General features: G+C 44.3%; 1 protein-coding gene across 4 annotated transcripts in view; it reads left to right on the top strand.

Annotated features, from left to right (window-relative positions):
• The window catches only part of MTHFSD (methenyltetrahydrofolate synthetase domain containing), a 74743-nt gene that overhangs the window by 32838 nt on the left and 21488 nt on the right, over positions 1 to 20417 (top strand). For all 4 annotated transcript variants that reach the window (XM_033943450.1, XM_033943449.1, XM_033943452.1 and 1 more), the window contains exon 4: positions 14459 to 14572. In XM_033943450.1, the coding sequence (XP_033799341.1) occupies positions 14459 to 14572 (114 nt within the window). The remainder of the gene's footprint in view (positions 1 to 14458; positions 14573 to 20417) is intronic.

The following is a 20417-nucleotide window of genomic DNA, read 5'->3' as shown; positions in this document are numbered from 1 at the left end:
TAGGACTCTCGTATGACACCATATTATTTGGTACTGCAATGAGAACTAAGAGTCCGATTTCAGCAAACAATAATAAGCTATTACTAATACTAACAGGAGTCGCCATGCAACAAATTACTCAAAATTGGAAAGATTACACCAAATTAAATTATACGTTCTGGTGGAATTCTGTTTGTCATATTTATAAAATGGAAAAAATAATAGCGTTACAACAGGGAAATCATCTTAATTTTAATAAAATTTGGCAACCATTGACAAAATATTCTAATGATTAGTTCTTAGCACTATGATAAATAATTATATATGAATGGGGTGGGATTTGACTAATTAATGGAAATATACTATATAAAAAGGGGATGGGAATTATATTTTATATGCTAATGTATAATCTTTATCATATTATATTTTAAATACGATGTATTATTAATGATAATATTTTAAATATGTAAAAAAAAAACTTTATTGTATATTATATTACTCAAATATTGTAAGAATGGAAAACTTATAAATAAAAATTTAAAAAAAAAAAAAAAAAAAAAAACTGACACAATTTAATGACTAAATTGAAAATAAAATCATTTTCCCTATCTTTGTTGTCTGGTGATTTTGGTTTTCAAACCATCTCTTCCCAGTCTCTGGCTGCACTTCCTTCTGTCTGTGCTCTTAACTGTGCATCCAGGGCCACCTTATCCATTTGCTATTTTTCTCTCCTTTACTTTCTGCCATACATCCTTCTTTAGCATTAACTTTTAACATTCAACTTTCTTCCATTTTTCTTCTCAAAATCTATCTAAATTTTCCTTGTCTTCCCTTCCCATCTATCCATGTGTACCATCTCCTCCCTCTTTCTTCTTCCCTATTCCCCACTATCCATAAGAAGAATGTCTTCTTATCCCTTCCCTGTTGCATCCATTGCTGTGCACCATCTCCTCCCTCTGTCTCCCCTTCCTCTCCATCCCTGTGCACCTTCTCATCCCTCTCCCATGGTCAAACAACGCTGTCTTCCCCATTGCCCCCTCATATGGTCTGGCATCTCTCTCCTCTCTTTCCCATAGCCTGGAATATCTCTCCTATCCCATGGGCTGGTATCTCTCATTTCCTCCCTCTTCCCAAGGTCTAACATCTCTCTCCTCTACTTTCTGTGGTCTAGCATCTCTCCTGCCTGCTGTCTGGTATCTCTCTCTCCCTTCTCCTTCCCTTCCATGGTCTGGCATCTCTCTCTCTCCCCCATCCTTCCCTTCCATGGTCTGGCATCTCTCTCTCTTCCCCCCCCTCCTTCCCGTCCATGGTCTGGCATCTCTCTCTCTTCCCCCCACCTTCCCGTCCATGGTCTGGCATCTCTCTCTCTTCCCCCCACTTTCCCGTCCATGGTCTGGCATCTCTCTCTCTTCCCCCCTCCTTCCCGTCCATGGTCTGGCATCTCTCTCTCTTCCCCCCTCCTTCCCGTCCATGGTCTGGCATCTCTCTCTCTTCCCCCCTCCTTCCCGTCCATGGTCTGGCATCTCTCTCTCTTCCCCCCTCCTTCCCGTCCATGGTCTGGCATCTCTCTCTCTTCCCCCCTCCTTCCCGTCCATGGTTTGGATCTCTCCCCCCCCCCTCCTTCCTGTCCATGGTTTGGCATCTCTCCCCCCCCCCTCCTTCCCTTCCATGATCTGGCATCTCTTCCCCCCCCCCTCCTTCCCTTCCATTCCCTTCCACGGTCTGGCATCTCTTTCTTCCTCCTTTCTTCCCTTCCACTCCACATACCTATGTCCAAGAATTTTCTTTTTCTCTTCCCTCACCCTCCGGCAGCATCTCTTTCCCTCCCTTCCTAACCCCCAGCCGTTGCAGCCCGTTCAGCATATCCTTCCCTCATTCCCAATCCCAGCCCTCCTCTCTCAGCTGGATCCTAAGGTATGATAATCCCCAGTTCCCAATTTCCCCACGTACCCCCGCTGAAATTTAAAATCTTTGGGCAGCCAACATAAAGCCAGCCTCTCATCATTGGCCTGTACCAGAAGTGTTCTTTCTGGAGCACTTCCTCTTCCTATGTAGGCAGGACGCTGCAGAAAGAACACTTCCGGGGCAGGCCAGCAATGGGAGGCTGGCTTCACGCTGGCTGCCTAAAGATTTTATATTTCAGCAGCGGTGAGGTGGTGGTGGGAGTCTGGACTCCAGGAGGGTCCACGGTCACCACGGGCCACATAAAACAGCCAGGCATGTTGGATACGGCCCACGGGCCTTGTATTTGACACCTGTGCCCTAGAGAAAACCCTTGGAGCCAGTCAAAAACTTTGTTCTATAGGGATTTCTTGGCTGGAGCAGCTTAGCAGTAGATTTAAAAAAAAATTCTAAGAGCTGAGCAAACAAGGCAATCATAGTAGAAGGCCCAGAGCCACCAGGGTGTTCCCCCTCCTCATAGCCCTTGAAGGTAGTATAACTGGAAAGTCACTATGGAGAGAGGTATCACATCCTGCTCAGCACTTCATTGCCAATGAGTAGTTCAGTCCCTGGCTATTGTTTCTTCCCTTTTTCCTCCTGGGGCTTGTGGAAAGCCCTGGTGTACCTCCACAAGGTTTTCAATAATGCCATATTGAGGGGGATGTGCTCAGGTGAATTTTGTTCTCTTTAACAATATTTGGGCGAGTGATGGTTATTAACGTATGCTTCTCTGGTGTGTTGTACTGTTTAAAGCAGTGGTCTCAAACTTGCGGCCCACCAGGTACTATTTTGTACGTGATTGTCCACTCCACAAGTGTCCGGCGGTTGCTGTAACCTCACGCAAGCACTTTCCTGCACCTGTATGCGATTGTGAAGTGGAGTCCAATCGCAGGAAAGCGCTTGCGTGAGGTTACAGCAGTGAGGCGGGCAACGTTCCAGATCGTAAGGTAACCATTGGAGCAATGATTGGAGGCAGTGCAGCTTGTGCGTGTGTCCGGTATTGTGTTTTTTTGTTTTTTTTAAATTTCTTTATTCAGTTTTGCATATTACAACAAGTGTATCAGAAAAATTCATATAATCTTATAAATACACACTTGATTTTCTTCATGAACACTTTAAGTACAATATGTCATACTTGTATTCATATTTTATAATGATTTTAATATTATGTAATACATTTAATAAATATGACAAGTGTAACTAAAATAGAAAACCCCCCAATCCCTCCCTCCCTATTTCAGAAATAGGTCCAGTGTTGGAAAAGATGAGAGCTGAAGGCGATTGCAGATGCCTGTTATAACTGTTATAATCTTTTCTTAATTCAAAGGAAAAGGAAAGATGCTAAACTTTAACTGTGAGGGCTGAAGAAAAAAAAAAAGGGTACTTAGAGGGCCGCAGAAAAATAGTAAATGTTTTATTAAAGAAATGACAAATTTGCATGATGTAAAACTCTTTATAGTTTTAACTCATGCAAAATTGTCATTTATTTAATAAGACATTAACTATTTTTTTCTGCAGCCCTCCAAGTACCTACAAATCCAAAATGTGGCCCTGCAAAAGGTTTGAGTTTGAGACCACAGTTTCTCAACCTATTTCTTGGGAAGTCCCAGGCCAGTCTGGTTGTTAAGATATGCAAATATATCTCATGCATATTCAATGTAAATATCTTGAAAACCAAACTGGTTTGGGGGTTCTACGAGGACTGTGTTGAGAAACCCTGGTTTAAGGTGTTCTTTTACTGGGATGCAATGCCCATGTAAATAGTACATGCTAGGGTTTTTTTGTTTGTTTCATGCACACTTAAGGGTTTAGTGTTAAAAATAAAAAAAGCCACAGTGTGGATTTGAATCACTTTGCCTCTTGGGCAATGGCTGTTCTCTCGTAGTTGCAAAGGATTGTTACAGCATTTGGGCAGGGCTGGACAGTTTCTAATGATCATGGCCAAACTCAAGGAGGGGGGGGGCAGGTTCTGTTCTAGTTATTGTGACAGAAAACAGAGCTCAGTAGTGGGCTTAGTTTTGTTTGAAGAATGATTCTTAATTATCTCTGCTGAACTGCCACTGGTTCAGCTTTGGGGAGAGCAGCTATCTTCTTCCTCTCCCACCCTCACAGAATCGAGACCTACTGGGTGCTCCACCTCAGCTTGTTACCTGTACAGGCCAAAGAGAGACAGGGGCAACTCAGGTGAGGGGTTTGCTCCTTCTTAAGGCTCTGTTCCTGCATTTCCTGATGTGGATGTATTAGGTTTATCAATCCTGATGCCAGGGCTGAGCCAACATCAGCTTTTGCTGCACAAGAGGCCCAAAATGATGGGAGAGGCTCAGCATTCAGATGGAATATGGCTTGAACAGATGAAAGGCTTCAAAAGATTTTAAAACACACACAACCAAGATCCAACAACCAGCCTCCTGGGTGGAATATAGATCTGTTCTGACAGAAGATATCTGTAAAGAAATGAAATAGATACAGTATCTCTCCAGCCCTTTGTGAGATGCTGTGGATTAGACCTGTTGGGCCAAAATGGCCCTTTGAAGTGAGAGATCTGGTTACTGCAGTGGATTCCTCTCACTCCAGACAAAGAGGGCTTTTGTATTTTCTTCTGGTTCCATGGATGTGTCTTGTCTTGGTTGTGCCTTACCTGATAATTTCTGTTCCTTGAGTACCAGACCAGTCCAGGAACCTGCCCAAGAAATCCAGGGGTGCTGAAAGTAAGCAAGAGAGAGAAGCTATGGGTTGCCCAACACTTACAAAAAAAAATAAAATAAACTGTATTTTTAAATTTGTGTCTTATGTTCAGCCAGATTTAGGAACTTGGGGGGGGCGTGGCTTAGACGCGAACTCTGATGGTTGGGTGAGAGAGTAGCTCCGTGCTGACAAGCTCTATTTATAGAAAATACTACAAAAATAATTAAATTTTAAAAGAAAACAAGTTGAATATTATAAGAATATGGCATCTAGCAAACAAAACAAAGGCGATTCGGGGGCTGGAGGATCCGGTACAGGAAGTAACAAGAGATCAAAGCCGGAGCCGGGTACTCCTCCTTCAAAAGTGCCGTTGCCATCAGATGAGAGCCCCGACGTTATGGAGGAATTGCGGCAAATCAAGGAGATTGTTTTAGATAGTAATACAAAATTACAAAAAGCAATTGATGATGCTGCAATCCTCACAAAAAGAGTGGATGTGACAGAAAATAGAATAAATATTTTGGAGGACAATTCGGAGCAACTACCGTATTTTCACGTAGATAACGCGCACCCGTGTAAAACACGCACACGGGTATAGCGCGCGAAAAACACAAATTATGTACAGAAATTTTTATATACCGCGCACACCCGTATACCGCGCATGCTGGCCGACTCTCCTTTCGCCCGTCCCGACTCTCCTCTGGCCACCCCAACTCTCCTTTCGCCCGCCCCGACTCTCCTCTCCCCCTTGAAGTCTTGTCCCCACCCTGAAAGCCTGATGCCCCCCCCCCCCCGACATCAGATTCACCCCCCCCCCGCAGGACCGCTCGCACTCCCACCGCGAAGGACCGCTCGCACGCACTCCCACCCGAACCCGCACCCCCACCCTGAAGGACCGCTCGCACCCCCACAGGCTCTCGACCCCCCCCCCCCCCCATCATGTAGAAGCTCCTACCTGCTGCTTCCTCTTGGCGGTCCCGACTCCCCGACACGATCGGGGCAAGAGGGAGCTCAAGCCCTCTTGCCCCAGCCAACCGCGGCACCCCCGACACGATCGGGGTAAGAGGGAGCTCAAGCCCTCTTGCCCCAGCCAACCGCGGCACCCCCGACACGATCGGGGCAAGAGGGAGCTCAAGCCCTCTTGCCCTCCCCGACACGATCGGGGCAAGAGGGAGCTCAAGCCCTCTTGCCCCAGCCAACCGCGACACACCCGACACGATCGGGGCAAGAGGGAGCTCAAGCCCTCTTGCCCCAGCCAACCGCGGCACACCCGACACGATCGGGGCAAGAGGGAGCTCAAGCCCTCTTGCCCCAGCCAACCGCGGCACCCCTGACACGATCGGGGCATGAGGGAGCTCAAGCCCTCTTGCCCCCCCGACTCCCCGACACGATCGGGGCAAAAGGGAGCCCAAGCCCTCTTGCCCCGCCGACTCCCCAACTCCCTGACAATATCGGGGCAGGAGGGAGCCCAAACCCTCCTGGCCACGCGACCCCCTACCCCCACCTCGCACTACATTACGGGCAGGAGGGATCCCAGGCCCTCCTGCCCTCGACGCAAACCCCCCTCCCAACGACCGCCCCCTCCCCAAGAACCTCCGACCGCCCCCCCCAGCCGACCCGCGCCCCCCCTGGCCGACCCCCATGACACCCCCACCCCCCTTCCCCATACCTTTCTGTAGTTGGCCGGACAGACGGGAGCCAAACCTGCCTGTCCGGCAGGCAGCCAACAACGGAATAAGGCCGGATTGGCCCATCCGTCCCAAAGCTCCGCCTACTGGTGGGGCCTAAGGCGCCTGGGCCAATCAGAATAGGCCCAGGAGCCTTAGGTCCCTCCTGGGGGCGGGTCCTTGGGCACATGGTCGGGTTGGGCCCATGTGCCTCAGGCCCCGCCTGAGGCACATGGAACATGTAAAACGAAGTTTGGAAGAGCCAATATCACTAAAAGAATTAGGAACAGCTTTGAAGTCCCTTAGAGTTGGATCCGCTCCAGGTGGTGATGGGTATACGGTGGAGTTCTATAAAATTTTCTATTGCCCTATTTATTAAATCTTTATCAATACCAACTTAATAAAGGTTCTATTAATGGCACTATAGCAGAATCTTTAACTATTGTTTTGCCAAAGCCAAATAAAGATCCCACTTTGGTTTCAAACTATAGGCCAATATCTTTAATAAATGTAGATGGTAAATTACTAGCAAAAATATTAGCGTTAAGATTGGCTAAAGCTCTCCCTCATATTATAGGTATGCATCAAAAAGGATTCGTTGTTCAAAGACATTCATCTCATAATACCAGATTGGCATTCCATATGTTATACTTAACAAAGAAAATGAATGAGCCTACTTTTGCTGTTTCTCTGGATGCAGAAAAGGCTTTTGATAGAGTAGAATGGACCTTTATGTATCAGGCATTGGAATGGTTTGGTATAGGTCCCGGATTCATACAAATAATACAAACATTGTATAGCTCCCCTTCTGCTAGATTATATATTAATAATACTTTTTCAGAAAAATTTAATTTACAGAGGGGAGTTAGACAAGGTTGTCCCTTGTCTCCTTTACTGTTTGATATTGTTTTAGAACCCTTAATATTAGCTATCCAGCAAGTAAAGGAAATACAAGGTATACCACACTCAGATAGAGAATATAAAGTATCTGCTTATGCAGATGATTTACTATTGTATTTGAGGAATCCAGAATCTACCATTCCATATTTACTTGAGTTGATTGAGAAATTTGGAAAGTTTTCAGGATATAAGATAAATTGGAATAAATCAGAAGTTCCTCCATTAAATGTACACTGTACAAAAGGTTTATTTGATACATTCTCTTTTGTTTGGAAGGAGGAGGCTATTAAATATCTGGGAATTTGGATTACAAAAACAGTGGATGAAACAATGAAAAGTAATGAAAAATGCATATTGCAAAAGGTGACAGAAATGTGTGAGCAATAGAATCCTTTGCATTTATCTTGGTGGGGAAGAGTACAAACTGTTAAAATGATGATTTTGCCTGTAGTTTGTTACCAAATGGGGATGACACCAGTTTTCTTTCAAGAATCTTTTTATAAAAAATTAAATAGGATTTTGACAAAATTTATTTGGCTTGGTAAAAACCCCAGAATTGCTTTAGTGTCGTTGCAAAGGCCAATTGTGGAGGGTGGGGTAAATTTTCCCAATTTTTATAGGTACCATCAAGCCTATATTTTACGTCAAGGTATGTATTGGATCCTCCCAGAGCCCACTGATAATATTCCAGACTGGTTCTGGTTAGAATGGAGACTTATGTTTCCCTTGCGTCTTAGTCATGTAGTTAGTATCAAAATGCCAAGGTTATATAAAGAAATCAGAAAAACCCGAAATAATTGGAAGGTGAATAGACAAATCCAACAACAAAAAACCTCCCAAACCCCAAGAATAGAAACTAGACAAGGGAGAGAGACAAAAGCAGAGACGGCTCAACTACATTCACCAACCTATCAATGATGTTTAAGATGTAAGTAGATTAAACGGGAGAGCCCTCAGTAACACAGCCACCCACTAGAGAACCAGTGGAAAAGGCTGTCACATGGCTTACACCCAAACGAGTGTTAACTGTGAAACATCCCCGGGCTCTACTCCGTATTTTTTTACAATAAAGTGCACCCAACAGTGCTAAGTGTGAAAAAAGATATACATAAATCAAAAAAACACACTTTACCATCCACTACGATTGTCTCTGCCCCTTGTCCAGGGGGCCAGAAAACGTCCAAGTCCAGCCAATTCACCTTCCAATTTTTTCGGGTTTTTCTGATTTCTTTAGACTACTTCTACCCATGGAAGTACCAGAATGGCAACGTACTCTATGTTACACTGCAGACCAATTAGTTCAATATTCCAAACGTACTTCTCTGTTGGATAATGAACAATCTAAAGTTTCTTCTAGTTCCTCCCCCAACAAACAAACCTGGATCAATTTATAACGTAGTCTCATTCGATTAGATCTACATAGTATGTCCCTGGTAGAATATCTCAAGCACCAATATATTCCCAGAGGCCTTCATATTCAGAAGGTTCCTGGGTTATTCACAGACAGGGAATCGTTTCTCTGCAAATGGGCATCAATATTAAATAAATGTTCTATTGACCTAATGATGCTCATAGTTGATACTATTCAGGAAGTTACTCAGGAAGTGACCACACAAGCAGATAAGATTCATGAGGAAATATCTAAAGAGCCAGAGGCTTTACAGGCATTACAAGAGAGTCTACCAGTTATCCAACAATCTTTAGACCAATTAAGAATTAAAACACGTGCATCCAAAATTAAAAAATTCCATCGTGATGCAGATGACTACGCTAAGGGTAATATATATTCATGGCTGACATTTAAAGAAACAGAACGCAATATGCCATCAGTCCAATCATATACTGATTTGGACTCAGGTTCCAGCAGTGGCACGGAGGATCTTAATGCCAGGTCTAAATCCCCGGTTTTTTTACCCAGGGGGGGTAGGGGCAGGCAACGGAGGCAGCAGGGGGGAGGCAGGCAGAGAGGCAGGGGGCCGAACAAAGGTCAATATCCCAGTTTGAATCCATCTACACGCCCCCAAATGAGATCGTTCGGCCCACCCAATCCCTAGTCAATAATTTATCGGGGATACCCTTATCCACTGATCAATTGGAGGTGTTGAATAAGGTGCTCTCGTTCGTTCCATCTATGCGGTATGATGCCTTCACTACACGTTGTAATATTGAACGATTTATTAGATCTCTCCAAATCAGGTTATTTTTCCAGAAGCAACCTGACGTGGAAGATCCATCTATTTTTAGACCTCCCTCCAAATGGCTTCTGCCAGGACCCCTGGATCCTGCCCTTCATACTTTCAGAGAGCTTATTTTGAGAGATTTACATGCTTTAGAGAGCACTCTTAGTAGTAAAACACGGAGGTATTCTAACTTGACTGCTCGAGAACGTGCTGCTTTATTAGCTTTAGGAAGAGACACCCAGCGTATCATCAAACCGGTGGAAAAGGGGGGCTCGATAGTCGTCTTAAATAACCAACAATATACCACTTAAGTGTACAAACATTTAGCTGACACTCGTTACTATTCTAGTCTGTCTGGGGACCCCACTGATTCTCTTATCAGTACCATCGCATCCATTGTGGATAAGGCTTATGATGAAGGACAACTCACGGGAGCTGAAAAAAGATTTCTCAAATTGCCGTCCCCTTGCCGCCCGACGTTCTATATCGTTCCCAAGGTTCACAAGAACGTTAATCCCCCACCGGGTAGACCAATAGTGTCTCTTAGAGGCACTGTCCTGGAACCTTTGTCCAAATTCATTGATTGGTTTCTTAAACCTCAAGTTACAAAAGCTAGGTCTTACTTGAAAGACAGAACCCACTTTTTGTCAAGTATTGCACAGATTACGGACGTTCGCGATACTTACCTTTTAGTCACCATGGATTTAGAATCCTTATATTCCAACACACCACAAAACGCTGCTCTTGAATTAATTTCCGGGATTTTCATGCAGGACATTCACCATGAGCGTATTAGAGCGGATTTACTTATCCAACTGGCGCAGCTAGTTTTGAATCGTAACTATTTTCAATTTGACCATCAGTTTTTCCTGCAGACACATGGCGTAGCCATGGGCACCGCAGCGGCCCCCAGCATCGCTAATCTATACGTTTCCCGGTTTGAGGAAACCCACTTGTATCCATCCCAGTGGTTTGCTTTTATTAAAGTCTGGTATAGATTTATTGACGATGTTTTTTGTATCTGGATGGGCCCTCCAGAATTGTTGGTGCATTTAGTGGATTGGCTTAATACGTTGGACATAAACTTGAGATTTACTATGACATCTGATCAACATCAAATAGCTTTTTTAGACGTATGGGTCCAGAAGTCCAACCAAACCCTAACCACCACTGTCTACAGAAAAGCAGTGGAGGTTAATTATTTAAGCTACACCAGTTGTCACCCCACTAAGCTTAAACAATCTCTTCCTATAAGCCAGTTCCTCCGTATTCGGAGGTTATGTACAGATACTGATGAGTTCCGTATTCAAGCCCGGAAATTATACCACAGATTTAGAGAGCGAGGATACCCGCATTGTGTCCTGCAGAATGCCTATCACAGAGCCCTTTATGCCAACCGGGCCTTGTTGCTGTCCTCCACTTCCCCTCAAAAAGAGGTTAAAACAGTCTGTGTGTTGTCGTTTTCTGATCAAGCGGCCACTGTTGCTCAAAGCATCAAAAAGCACTGGGAGCTTCATTCCATCTTTCATGAACCTCCCTGCATAGCATATTCTCGTGCCAAAAATGTTGCAGACTATGTGGTTCATTCCAGATATATTGCTGAACATAACCATAAGATCCAGGAGGGACAGCACTCAAGATGCAGTGATACCTGTGATTTGTGCAAGGTTACTATTGAGGGTAATACATGGCAACACCCTAAGACTCTTAAGACATATGCTCTCAAATCTGTCACCACATGTAGTTCTATGTGGGTGATATATGTTATTACATGCTCTTGTCGTATGGTATACGTGGGCCGTACTCAAAGGAAAATCAAAACACGCTTGATTGAGCACCGCTCACGTATCAATACCCGGTCAATGAATTCCCCGTTGGTGCCTCATTGTATCCAGTTGGGACATACCTTTCAGGATTTACGTTGGTCTATTATTGAACAGGTTTATGATAGTCATCAGGGAGATAAAGTACTGTGGTTACAACGGAGGGAGCAATATTGGATTTTTGAACTCCAAGCGTTAGCTCCTATGGGACATAATGACTATATTGAATGGCAACATACCTTTTAATTTATTGTTTTTTGAAAGTTAGTTTTGCTTTATTTTTTATTGAATTTTTTTGCAGTTCATTTTTTCAGCTGACTCCGGGCCGTGTTTTTCTGGTCTCTTTGAAGTTCTCTGGAGTCAGGTGCTTTTTCTTTCTTTTTTCTTGTCCAATTACATTTTGGGTCTGCTGTTTAAATTGGAGGCGTTCTGTTCGGTTCAGTGCCATTTCCTGCTTTGTCAATCCTTGCTGTGCCGGATGATTTGGACGGTCACAGCGCAGTCCAGCTGTTCCTGAAGAAGGGGGTGTGCACCCCCGAAACGGAGTCCCGTTGGACGAAGAATATCTTTGCTGGCTGTTTGTCTTCACGGAGAAGCTAAGTACTTCCTGTTGTTTTTTGCTTGGCTGGACTTGGACGTTTTCTGGCCCCCTGGACAAGGGGCAGAGACAATCGTAGTGGATGGTAAAGTGTGTTTTTTTGATTTATGTATATCTTTTTTCACACTTAGCACTGTTGGGTGCACTTTATTGTAAAAAATACAGAGTAGAGCCCGGGGATGTTTCACAGTTAACACTCATTTGGGTGTAAGCCATGTGACAGCCTTTTCCACTGGTTCTCTAGTGGGTGGCTGTGTTACTGAGGGCTCTCCCGTTTAATCTACTTACATCTTAAACATCATTGATAGGTTGGTGAATGTAGTTGAGCCGTCTCTGCTTTTGTCTCTCTCCCTTGTCTAGTTTCTATTCTTGGGGTTTGGGAGGTTTTTTGTTGTAAGGTTATATAAAGAGCATAAAATATTTATGGATACTTGGAAAACTCTAAGATATATAAGTAATCTAACTCCTATTCCAATAAGTAAATCAACAACTCAAAACGATTTGGTTAAACCCCAAGATCAAAATTGGCGGTTTTAAAATCATCTGGAAACATTGGATGATAGCAGGTATTCGTATTTTGGAGGATGTAATAAAAAATGGTAAGTTGCTGGAGTTTTCACAATTGCAACATAAATTTGATCTTAATAAGTCACAATATTTTAGATGGTTGCAATTGAAGCAATCCATTCAGGTAGGGTTCCCTGAATAGAAAAATCTTACTAATTATCATAGTTTGGAATTCTTATGTTTCCAGATGGATTCAACAGATCATAATGCCGCACAGTGGTATAAATTAATATCTGGATTTGTAAATAAAAAACCAAAAAATGGTCTTAGAGACATTTGGAGCATTGAGATAAAGCACCAAATTACTGCATCTCAATGGCCACGACTTTGGTCTTGGAGGTTAAAATGTACGGTGTCAGCATCTATGAGACAAACTTGGTTTTTTCTATTACATAGAGCTTTTTGTACCCCTGTTCGTTTACAAAGGATAGATAGTTCTAAGTCTAATAGATGCTGGCACTGTCATGTTGAAATCGGGACATTAGACCACCTTTTATTCTATTGTCCATTCATCTTATCATTCTGGAAAACAATTTGGCCTCAAATCAATAGGATGTTAGAAAATCCGGTAGCCTTGACATATGATACTATTTTATTTGGCACAACTATGAGAGCAAGAAGTCAAATTTCAGCAAGCAACAACAAACTTCTGTTTATTTTAACTGGAATAGCAATACAGCAAATAACATATACCGGTAATTGGAAAAAACATGACATGTTAAACTACAGTTTCTGGTGGAATTCTGTATGCCATATATACAAAATGGAACTCACCATTGCAACACAAAAAGGCTATGTGAGTAAATTTCAAAAAGTCTGGGGACCGTTAACAGATTTTTGTAATGATTAATTTTCCCATGATAAGATTTTTGATTAGAGGAGATCGGGGTGGGATTTTAGTTCTGATTATTATATATTATACCAATATTTAATGAATTCTTAATAAAGTTGAATTTATATATATTTGATTGGGAGGGAGGGAGGGGTGAGGGATTATTATATTCAATAAGAAATATATTTATTTAGATTTCTTACATATTAATATAACTTTATATAATATTAATTTCTAAAGAAATGTTAAAATTGATGTTATTATGTGAGTTAATCAAGTGTGTATATTCAAGTTTCTAATAAGTTTATTTGAAACACTTGTAACATAAGAAAATGAATAAAGATTTATAAAACAGATTTAGGAACTTAAGTTTTCAGCTGAAAATTCATCTTAATTTAGGAACTTAAAGTTTTATGCTTTTAAATTTAGCCATGCTATTTATTTGCCTCCTCCGGTCTGAAAATACAGGGAATGAGTCCGCGAATCAGCCTTCTGCACAGCCAATTCCTCATCCTCCCTCCCCCCATTGGTAAGCCAATCAGCCTTCTGCACAGCTGATTTCTCTTCCTCTCTCCCCCCCCCCCCCACCCCGTTAGCCTTCTGCACAGCCGATTCTTCCTCTCCCTCCCGGAGCATACTGGGTATGATTTACGTCACCTGCCAACGCCCCAGCTACCCTCTCCTGCCTTTTTACAGAATCAAAACCGCATTTGCAATTTTTCAAAATTCGTGGGTGTTCCTGGAACGGAACCCCTGCACATTTTTGGAGAGTACTGTACATGAATTTATTTAGGTATTCAAGCATTTTTCCTCATCTGTTCCGGCAGGCTCACAATCTATCTCGTAATATACCTGGGGCAAAGGGGGGATTAAGTGACTTGCTCAGGGTCACAGGGAGCAGCGTGGGTTTGAACCCACAACCTCAGGGTGCGGAGGCTGTAGCTTTAACCACAGCGCCACACTCTTTCCCCCTTGTTGTACTCCTAAATTTAGAAGTTTAATGAAATTGTGATTGTAAATTTAGGCACTCGGCCCTAATAAAATTTTAGAGATGCCAATTTACGAGCATAAATCTTTTGAATATTGGGCCCAATATGGTGTGTGTGTTCCAAAATTTCTGAAGTTGGCGCTTCATATAGGGTCAAAAGTTGGTTAGGGTGAGGCCCCAGCGGTCCACCCCATTTCGCTGCCTATGGTGTACTTTCAGCTGTAAGTTCTTTTTGTTCATTGTCCCACTTTTGATCCCTAACGACTGACCTTTTTTTTTTTTTTCCCCTCTATCACAGGCAAGAAAAATACTACTGGTTCCAACACCACGTCTAAGGTCTGGTTTATTTAATAAAATTATTCCACCGCCAGGAGCAAGTAAAGACATGCTGAGAATATGTGCCACCTCTCAGGTAAGTACATTTCCCTCTGATGTAATAAATTGAGACTGTACAGGACTGTAATATTCAATGTAAAGTAATTGTTCTTCCAAGTAGATTATATGTTTGAAGAAGCATGAATTTAACATGTCCTGTTCTGTTTCTGGCTAGTGTTGCATTTCAGATGAGGCCGGTATGGAGAGTTTGAAGAGCATTTTCCTCTAGTACAGGCAGGGTTACTTCCAGCACACAGATCAAGCATGTCTGCTGGGCATGAAATTGGAAGTATGAGCACTCCAGTTTACAGAACATCTAAGGCTTATCCAAATTCTAGAATCACAAGGCAGTCCCAAGTAAAAAAAAACAAACAAAACCCAAAGGGCCTGATATTCAGATCACGGGCGTTAGCTGGGCCGACTCCCTTGGTTAGTGCTAAGCCTGGATCTTCAGTGTCAAGGTTGTTTCTGGTGACCAGCATTGAATATCCAGATTGGTTTTGGCTGCAAAAAAACCTTAGCAGCTATGTTGGTATTCACCACTGGACAGTTAAGTTTATAGTGACCAAAGATAGGCCAGCCATTTAAATGGCCTGATTTGGCCGCTCGACTTAGCCGAAATTGAGACTGCTGGGTGGCTATCTGTTAGCCACTAACTAATATTCAGTGGCCGTGTTTCCCCGAAAATAAGACAGTATCATATTAATTTTGGGCCCAAAAAATGCACTAGGGCTTATTTTCAGAGTAAGTCTTATTTTTTTCATGTACATGATCATTTCTCAGTTCCTCTTCTTCACCCCAATCCTTCCTCTTTCCTTTATGTCTCCAATATGTGCAGCATCTTTCCTCTCCTCTCACCCATCCCCTTGAGTCTTCCCTCTGCAGTATCTTTCTATCTATCCCTCCCTCTCTCCCATCCCCCTGTGCAGCAGAACCCTTGCATTTTGCACAGCATCTTTCTATCCCTCCCTTCCATCCCTTGTGCAGCAGAACTCTTGCCCAGCTTCTATTCCTCCCTTCCGTGCAGCTGCAGCAGAACCCTTGAGCAGCCCCTGCCACGCAGCTGAACTCCCTCTGACACTCCCATCTGAACCCCGCCGACTGCGAGACCTACATACCTCCCTCCACAGAGCAGTGTCGGCAGTACTCTAAACAGGCTGCTTTGCGGCCTTCTCTCGCCAGGGCCTTCCATGCGCCGTGTTGCTGATGACATCATCAGTGACATTATCAGTGATGCAGCAGAGGGAATGCCCCAGTGGAGAGAGAGATGGGAGGGTCAGCGGGGATTCAGCTACGCGGCGGGGGTGGAGGCAGGGGGAAGCGCTGCTGCCAGCAAATCCAGGGACTAGGGCTTATTTTCAGGGTAGGTCTTATTTTCGGGGAAACATGATATTTGTGCTTAAGTGGCTAAATAGCGCTGAATATCAGGTAGGACATGTTCTGCTTGCCTGGCGAACTCACCTTTCAATGTGTAAAGCAAGATATGCAGTGTTTGGGGGGATGTGGCTGCTTTCTACCTGGTTCACTGCATGGATACCTGAATAAAAGCTTGTTAATGTGAAATTTATTTTGCCTTGTGAACATAGGACCCTGGTATTAACCACTAAAGAATGGCTTGTGGAGGAGGAACGTTTTCAAAACAGGACAGAGGCTATCGTACCTTCACACTGTTTGTTTTAGGACAGCATTACATTCCAGAGAAACAAGTTTGAAAAGCAAAGCAGAAACAGAATGTGAGGGAGTTAGCCTAGAATGAAATGAAAGTTGATAATTTTTGGAGTGGATGGTGAGCAGTGTTTTCTTTTTTTTTTTTTTTTTTGTATAAATATTTTTTATTCTTTTTTTTTAAATTCTTACATCAAGTGAAATACATGTAATACATTCAATTATACAAAAAAAACACTTGAAATTATCATTAAATTTTCTTACAATGTGAATTAAATAAACCCTTTTTCAGAATTTATATCATATTAATATTACAATAGTTTTCCCTCCCTACCCCTTCTATATGTTCTATACATGTGTTATTATATCTGAGCAGTGTTTTCTAAATGGGTAAACTGAAAGAACACTTAGCATTCATTCACATTCATGCACATATCCAACTTCATGTTTCACATGACAACAGGATGCTGGTTTTCTAATGTTGTCACCTTGTTCATATTGGGCCACATGTACTACATAAGAATTGCCACTGCTGGGTCAGACCAGTGGTCCATCGTGTCCAGCAATCCGCTCACGCGGGGCCCCCAGGTCAAAGACCAGTGTGCTCTGAATGAGTCCAGCCTCACCTGCGTACGTTCGAGTTTAGCAGGAACTGTCCAACTTTGTCTTGAATCCCTGGAGGGTGTTTTCCCCTATAACAGACTCTGGAAGAGCATTCCAGTTTTCTACCACTCTCTGGATGAAGAAGAAATTCCTTACATTTGTACGGAGTTTATCCCCTTTTAACTTTAGAGAGTGACCTCTCGTTCTCTCTACCTTGGAGAGGGTGAACAATTTGTCTTTATCTGCTAAGTCTATTCCCTTCAGTATTTTGAATGTTTCGATCATGTCCCCTCTCAGTCTCCTCTTTTCAAGGGAGAAGAGGCCCAGTTTCTCCACTCTCTCACTGTACGGCAACTCCTCCAAGTTTCTCTTTTCTGGACCCTTTCGAATAGTACCATGTCCTTCTTCATGTATGGCGACCAGTGCTGGACGCAGTACTTCAGGTGAGGGTGCACCATGGCCCGGTACAGCGGCATGATAACCTTCTCCGATCTGTTCGTGATCCCCTTCTTAATCATTCCTAGCATTCTGTTCATCCTTTTCACTGCAAGCGCGCATTGTGCGGACGGCTTCATTGACTTGTCGATCAGAACTCCCAAGTCTCTTTCCTGGGAGGTGTCACCAAGTAGTGCCCCAGACATCCTGTATTTGTGCATGAGATTTTTGTTACCGACATGCATCACTTTACACTTATCCACATTGAACCTCATTTGCCATGTCGATGCCCATTTCTCGAGCTTGATTATGTCACGTTGCAGATCTTCACAATCCCCCTGCGTCTTCACTAATGTGAATAACTTCGTATCATCCGCAAATTTAATCACCTCACTTGTCGTACCAATGTCCTGATCATTTATAAAGATGTTGAAGAGTACGGGTCCAAGCACCAAGCCCTGCGGCACCCCACTAGTGACGCTCTTCCAGTCCGAGTATTGTCCATTTATCCCCACTCTCTGTTCCCTATGCTCCAGCCAGTTTTTAATCCACATGAGTATTTCATCCTAAATTCCATGGCTCGCAATTTTTTGAAATAGTCATTCATGTGGAACCTTGTCGAACGCCTTCTGAAAATCCAGATATACAATATTGACCGGGTCGACCTTGTCTATCTGCTTGTTTACTCCCTCGAAGAAGAGCAGCAAGTTCGTCAAACATGATCTGCCTTTGCTGAAACCGTGCTGGCTGGTCCTCATCAGACAGTATCCGTCAAGGTGATCAGTGATGCGCGCCTTTATCCTCGCCTCTATCATCTTTCCTGGTACTAAGTGTTTTTCCATAGGTGCAAAATAGGGGAAATTGTTTAGTACATTAATCTAGAGGCCGACTAAATTTTGGGTTCAGTTTCAGCACCAAAACTTGCCTGAAATCCAAGTTTGGTCATGCTTTAGTTTCTGCCAAAAATACAAGTGCATTTTCAGTTGAAACCAATTACAACCCCCCACCCCCACCCCCATGATCACTCTCCACCAGTTCCCATCTACACTGCTGCCAGCAGAGTGAGTCCTCTCAGCCTGGCCACCACCACTTGAAGGCCCTCCCCAGGCCTACCGATAAATTTCTTGGTGGTCAAATGGCCTCTTCTGGGCAAGAGCAGTCTCAACTCGGGCTTCACCAGCCATTAAATTGTAAGTGTGCCCAACTTATGATTATTCAAAAAACCTTCAGGTCTGGTGCTAGTCATCTATGAATACCTTCCTGGGGCTTCTAGTCACTCGTAGGGATAATTGAGCCTGTACTGAAACCCCTTTACTTAATAATTGAATCAGTAAGTGCAGCTGTTATCTCTGTGCTGGGATAAAAAGGAAAATTATACCAATTCTATTGGAGTAGCCAACTTAGGAAGCGCCAGTGCAACTGTGTGCTAACATTCTCTAATGGCTTATGCAGGTCCTTAAACCATTAATGAATTGGCGCAAAATCATTCTGCTGCCCACATGGCTTCCAGAACAGGACTTGTATTGTGTTACCTAACCCCAATGTAGAGAGTTGCATGGGGATAGAAATCCCACCCGTCCCCGCCAGGACCCTCTCTGTCTCCACCCGTCCCCGCCAGGATTCTCTCCATCCCCATCCATCCCCACCAGGATCCCCTCCGTCCCCGCCAGGATTCTCTCATCCCCACCCATCCCCGCCAGGATCCTCTCCATCCCCACCCATCCCCGCCAGGATCCCCTCCATCCCCGCCAGGACCCTCTCCATCCCCACCGGTCCCCGCCAGGATCCTTTCTATCCCCACCCGTCCCCGCCAGGATCCTCTCCATCCCCGCCAGGATCCCCTCCGTTCCCACACGTCCCCGCCAGGATCCTCTCCATCCCCACTGGTCCCCGCCAGGATCCTCTCCATCCCCACCCATCCCCGCCAGGATCCTCTCCGTCCCTGCCCTCCCCGCCAGGATCCTCTCCATCCCCACCAGGATCCCCTCCGTCCCCACCTGTCCCCGCCAGGATCCTCTCCGTCCCCACCCATCCCCATCAGGATCCTCTCCATCCCCGCCAGGATCCTCTCCGTCCCCACCCGTCCCCGCCAGGATCCTCTCCATCCCCACCCGTCCCCGCCAGGATCCTCTCTGTCCCCACCAGGATCCCCTCCGTCCCCACCCATCCCCGCCAGGATTCTCTCCGTCCCCACCCATCCCCGCTCGTCCCCATAAAAAGCAGCAATTACTTCTGACAGGATCATCAATTCCACAGTTTCTTTTGCTGTTTTCCTTGTGGAATCTCTTTGGTGGAACCCTTTTTTTGTTTTCTGTTCAAGTAATTCACTTATAAACCCCCTCTTTTACTAAGGCTGACGTGTCCATTATATTATATGGATGAACCCTGCTTCCATCCCCGTGGGAGTCCCGTGGGCCAGAGGGGGGTCCCCGTGGGACTCCCATGGGTTAGGGGGGGGATTCCTGCGGGACCCGCGGGATTCCCGCGATCCCCGTTCCCGTGCAGACCTCTACCCCAATGTCCAGAGGAAAGTGAAATTACCGCTGTTGTAGTGCTGATTCCCTATTAAGCTCCTTAACATCTCCCTGCATGTAGTGAGGTAAGACCAGGACTGGATCAGTTCAAGGCCTGGATGTGGAGCTTTGTGGTCACCAACACAGTGTGTATGAGAGTTGATTATTAATGACATGAATTGGATCAAACGAATGTTACTTCTGAAGCTGGCGGTGAGGCACCCGCAATGGCATGAAGTTGCATGGGAAGGAATAAGAAAAGAAAACCCCAGAAGGATTTTGTGCATTTGCCAACAGGAAACAAAGGCTTCATTCACTCTGCTATGAAGGCAGAAAGTTACTGTAGGTATCCCGGTTGACCTCCTCGGTTCACGTTGCTGGAGGCACCAAACTCTTACTTTGCAAGCGTGGTTTAGGGTGACATTTGCATGAAAGTAATACAGGTTTATGTAACACCACATGTGTCAATTCATTTTTTTTAAGAGGAACTTCAGAATATAAATATGTGTTTAATTTTCCTTATGTAAAGTCCTGTTCAGTACAGAATCTCGCTACAGGACTCTCTTGGTGTTGGCAAATAGAGCTCTCTTAGTGTGCATTCCCAAATACTATAACCGTCTTGACGGTACCGTAACAGAAGTGTGCTGGACAAAAATGTGCCGACAA

This window comes from Geotrypetes seraphini, chromosome 4 (assembly GCF_902459505.1).
Source record: "Geotrypetes seraphini chromosome 4, aGeoSer1.1, whole genome shotgun sequence".
Classification (NCBI taxonomy): domain Eukaryota; kingdom Metazoa; phylum Chordata; class Amphibia; order Gymnophiona; family Dermophiidae; genus Geotrypetes; species Geotrypetes seraphini.
This window is presented reverse-complemented; position numbering and strand designations above follow the sequence as displayed.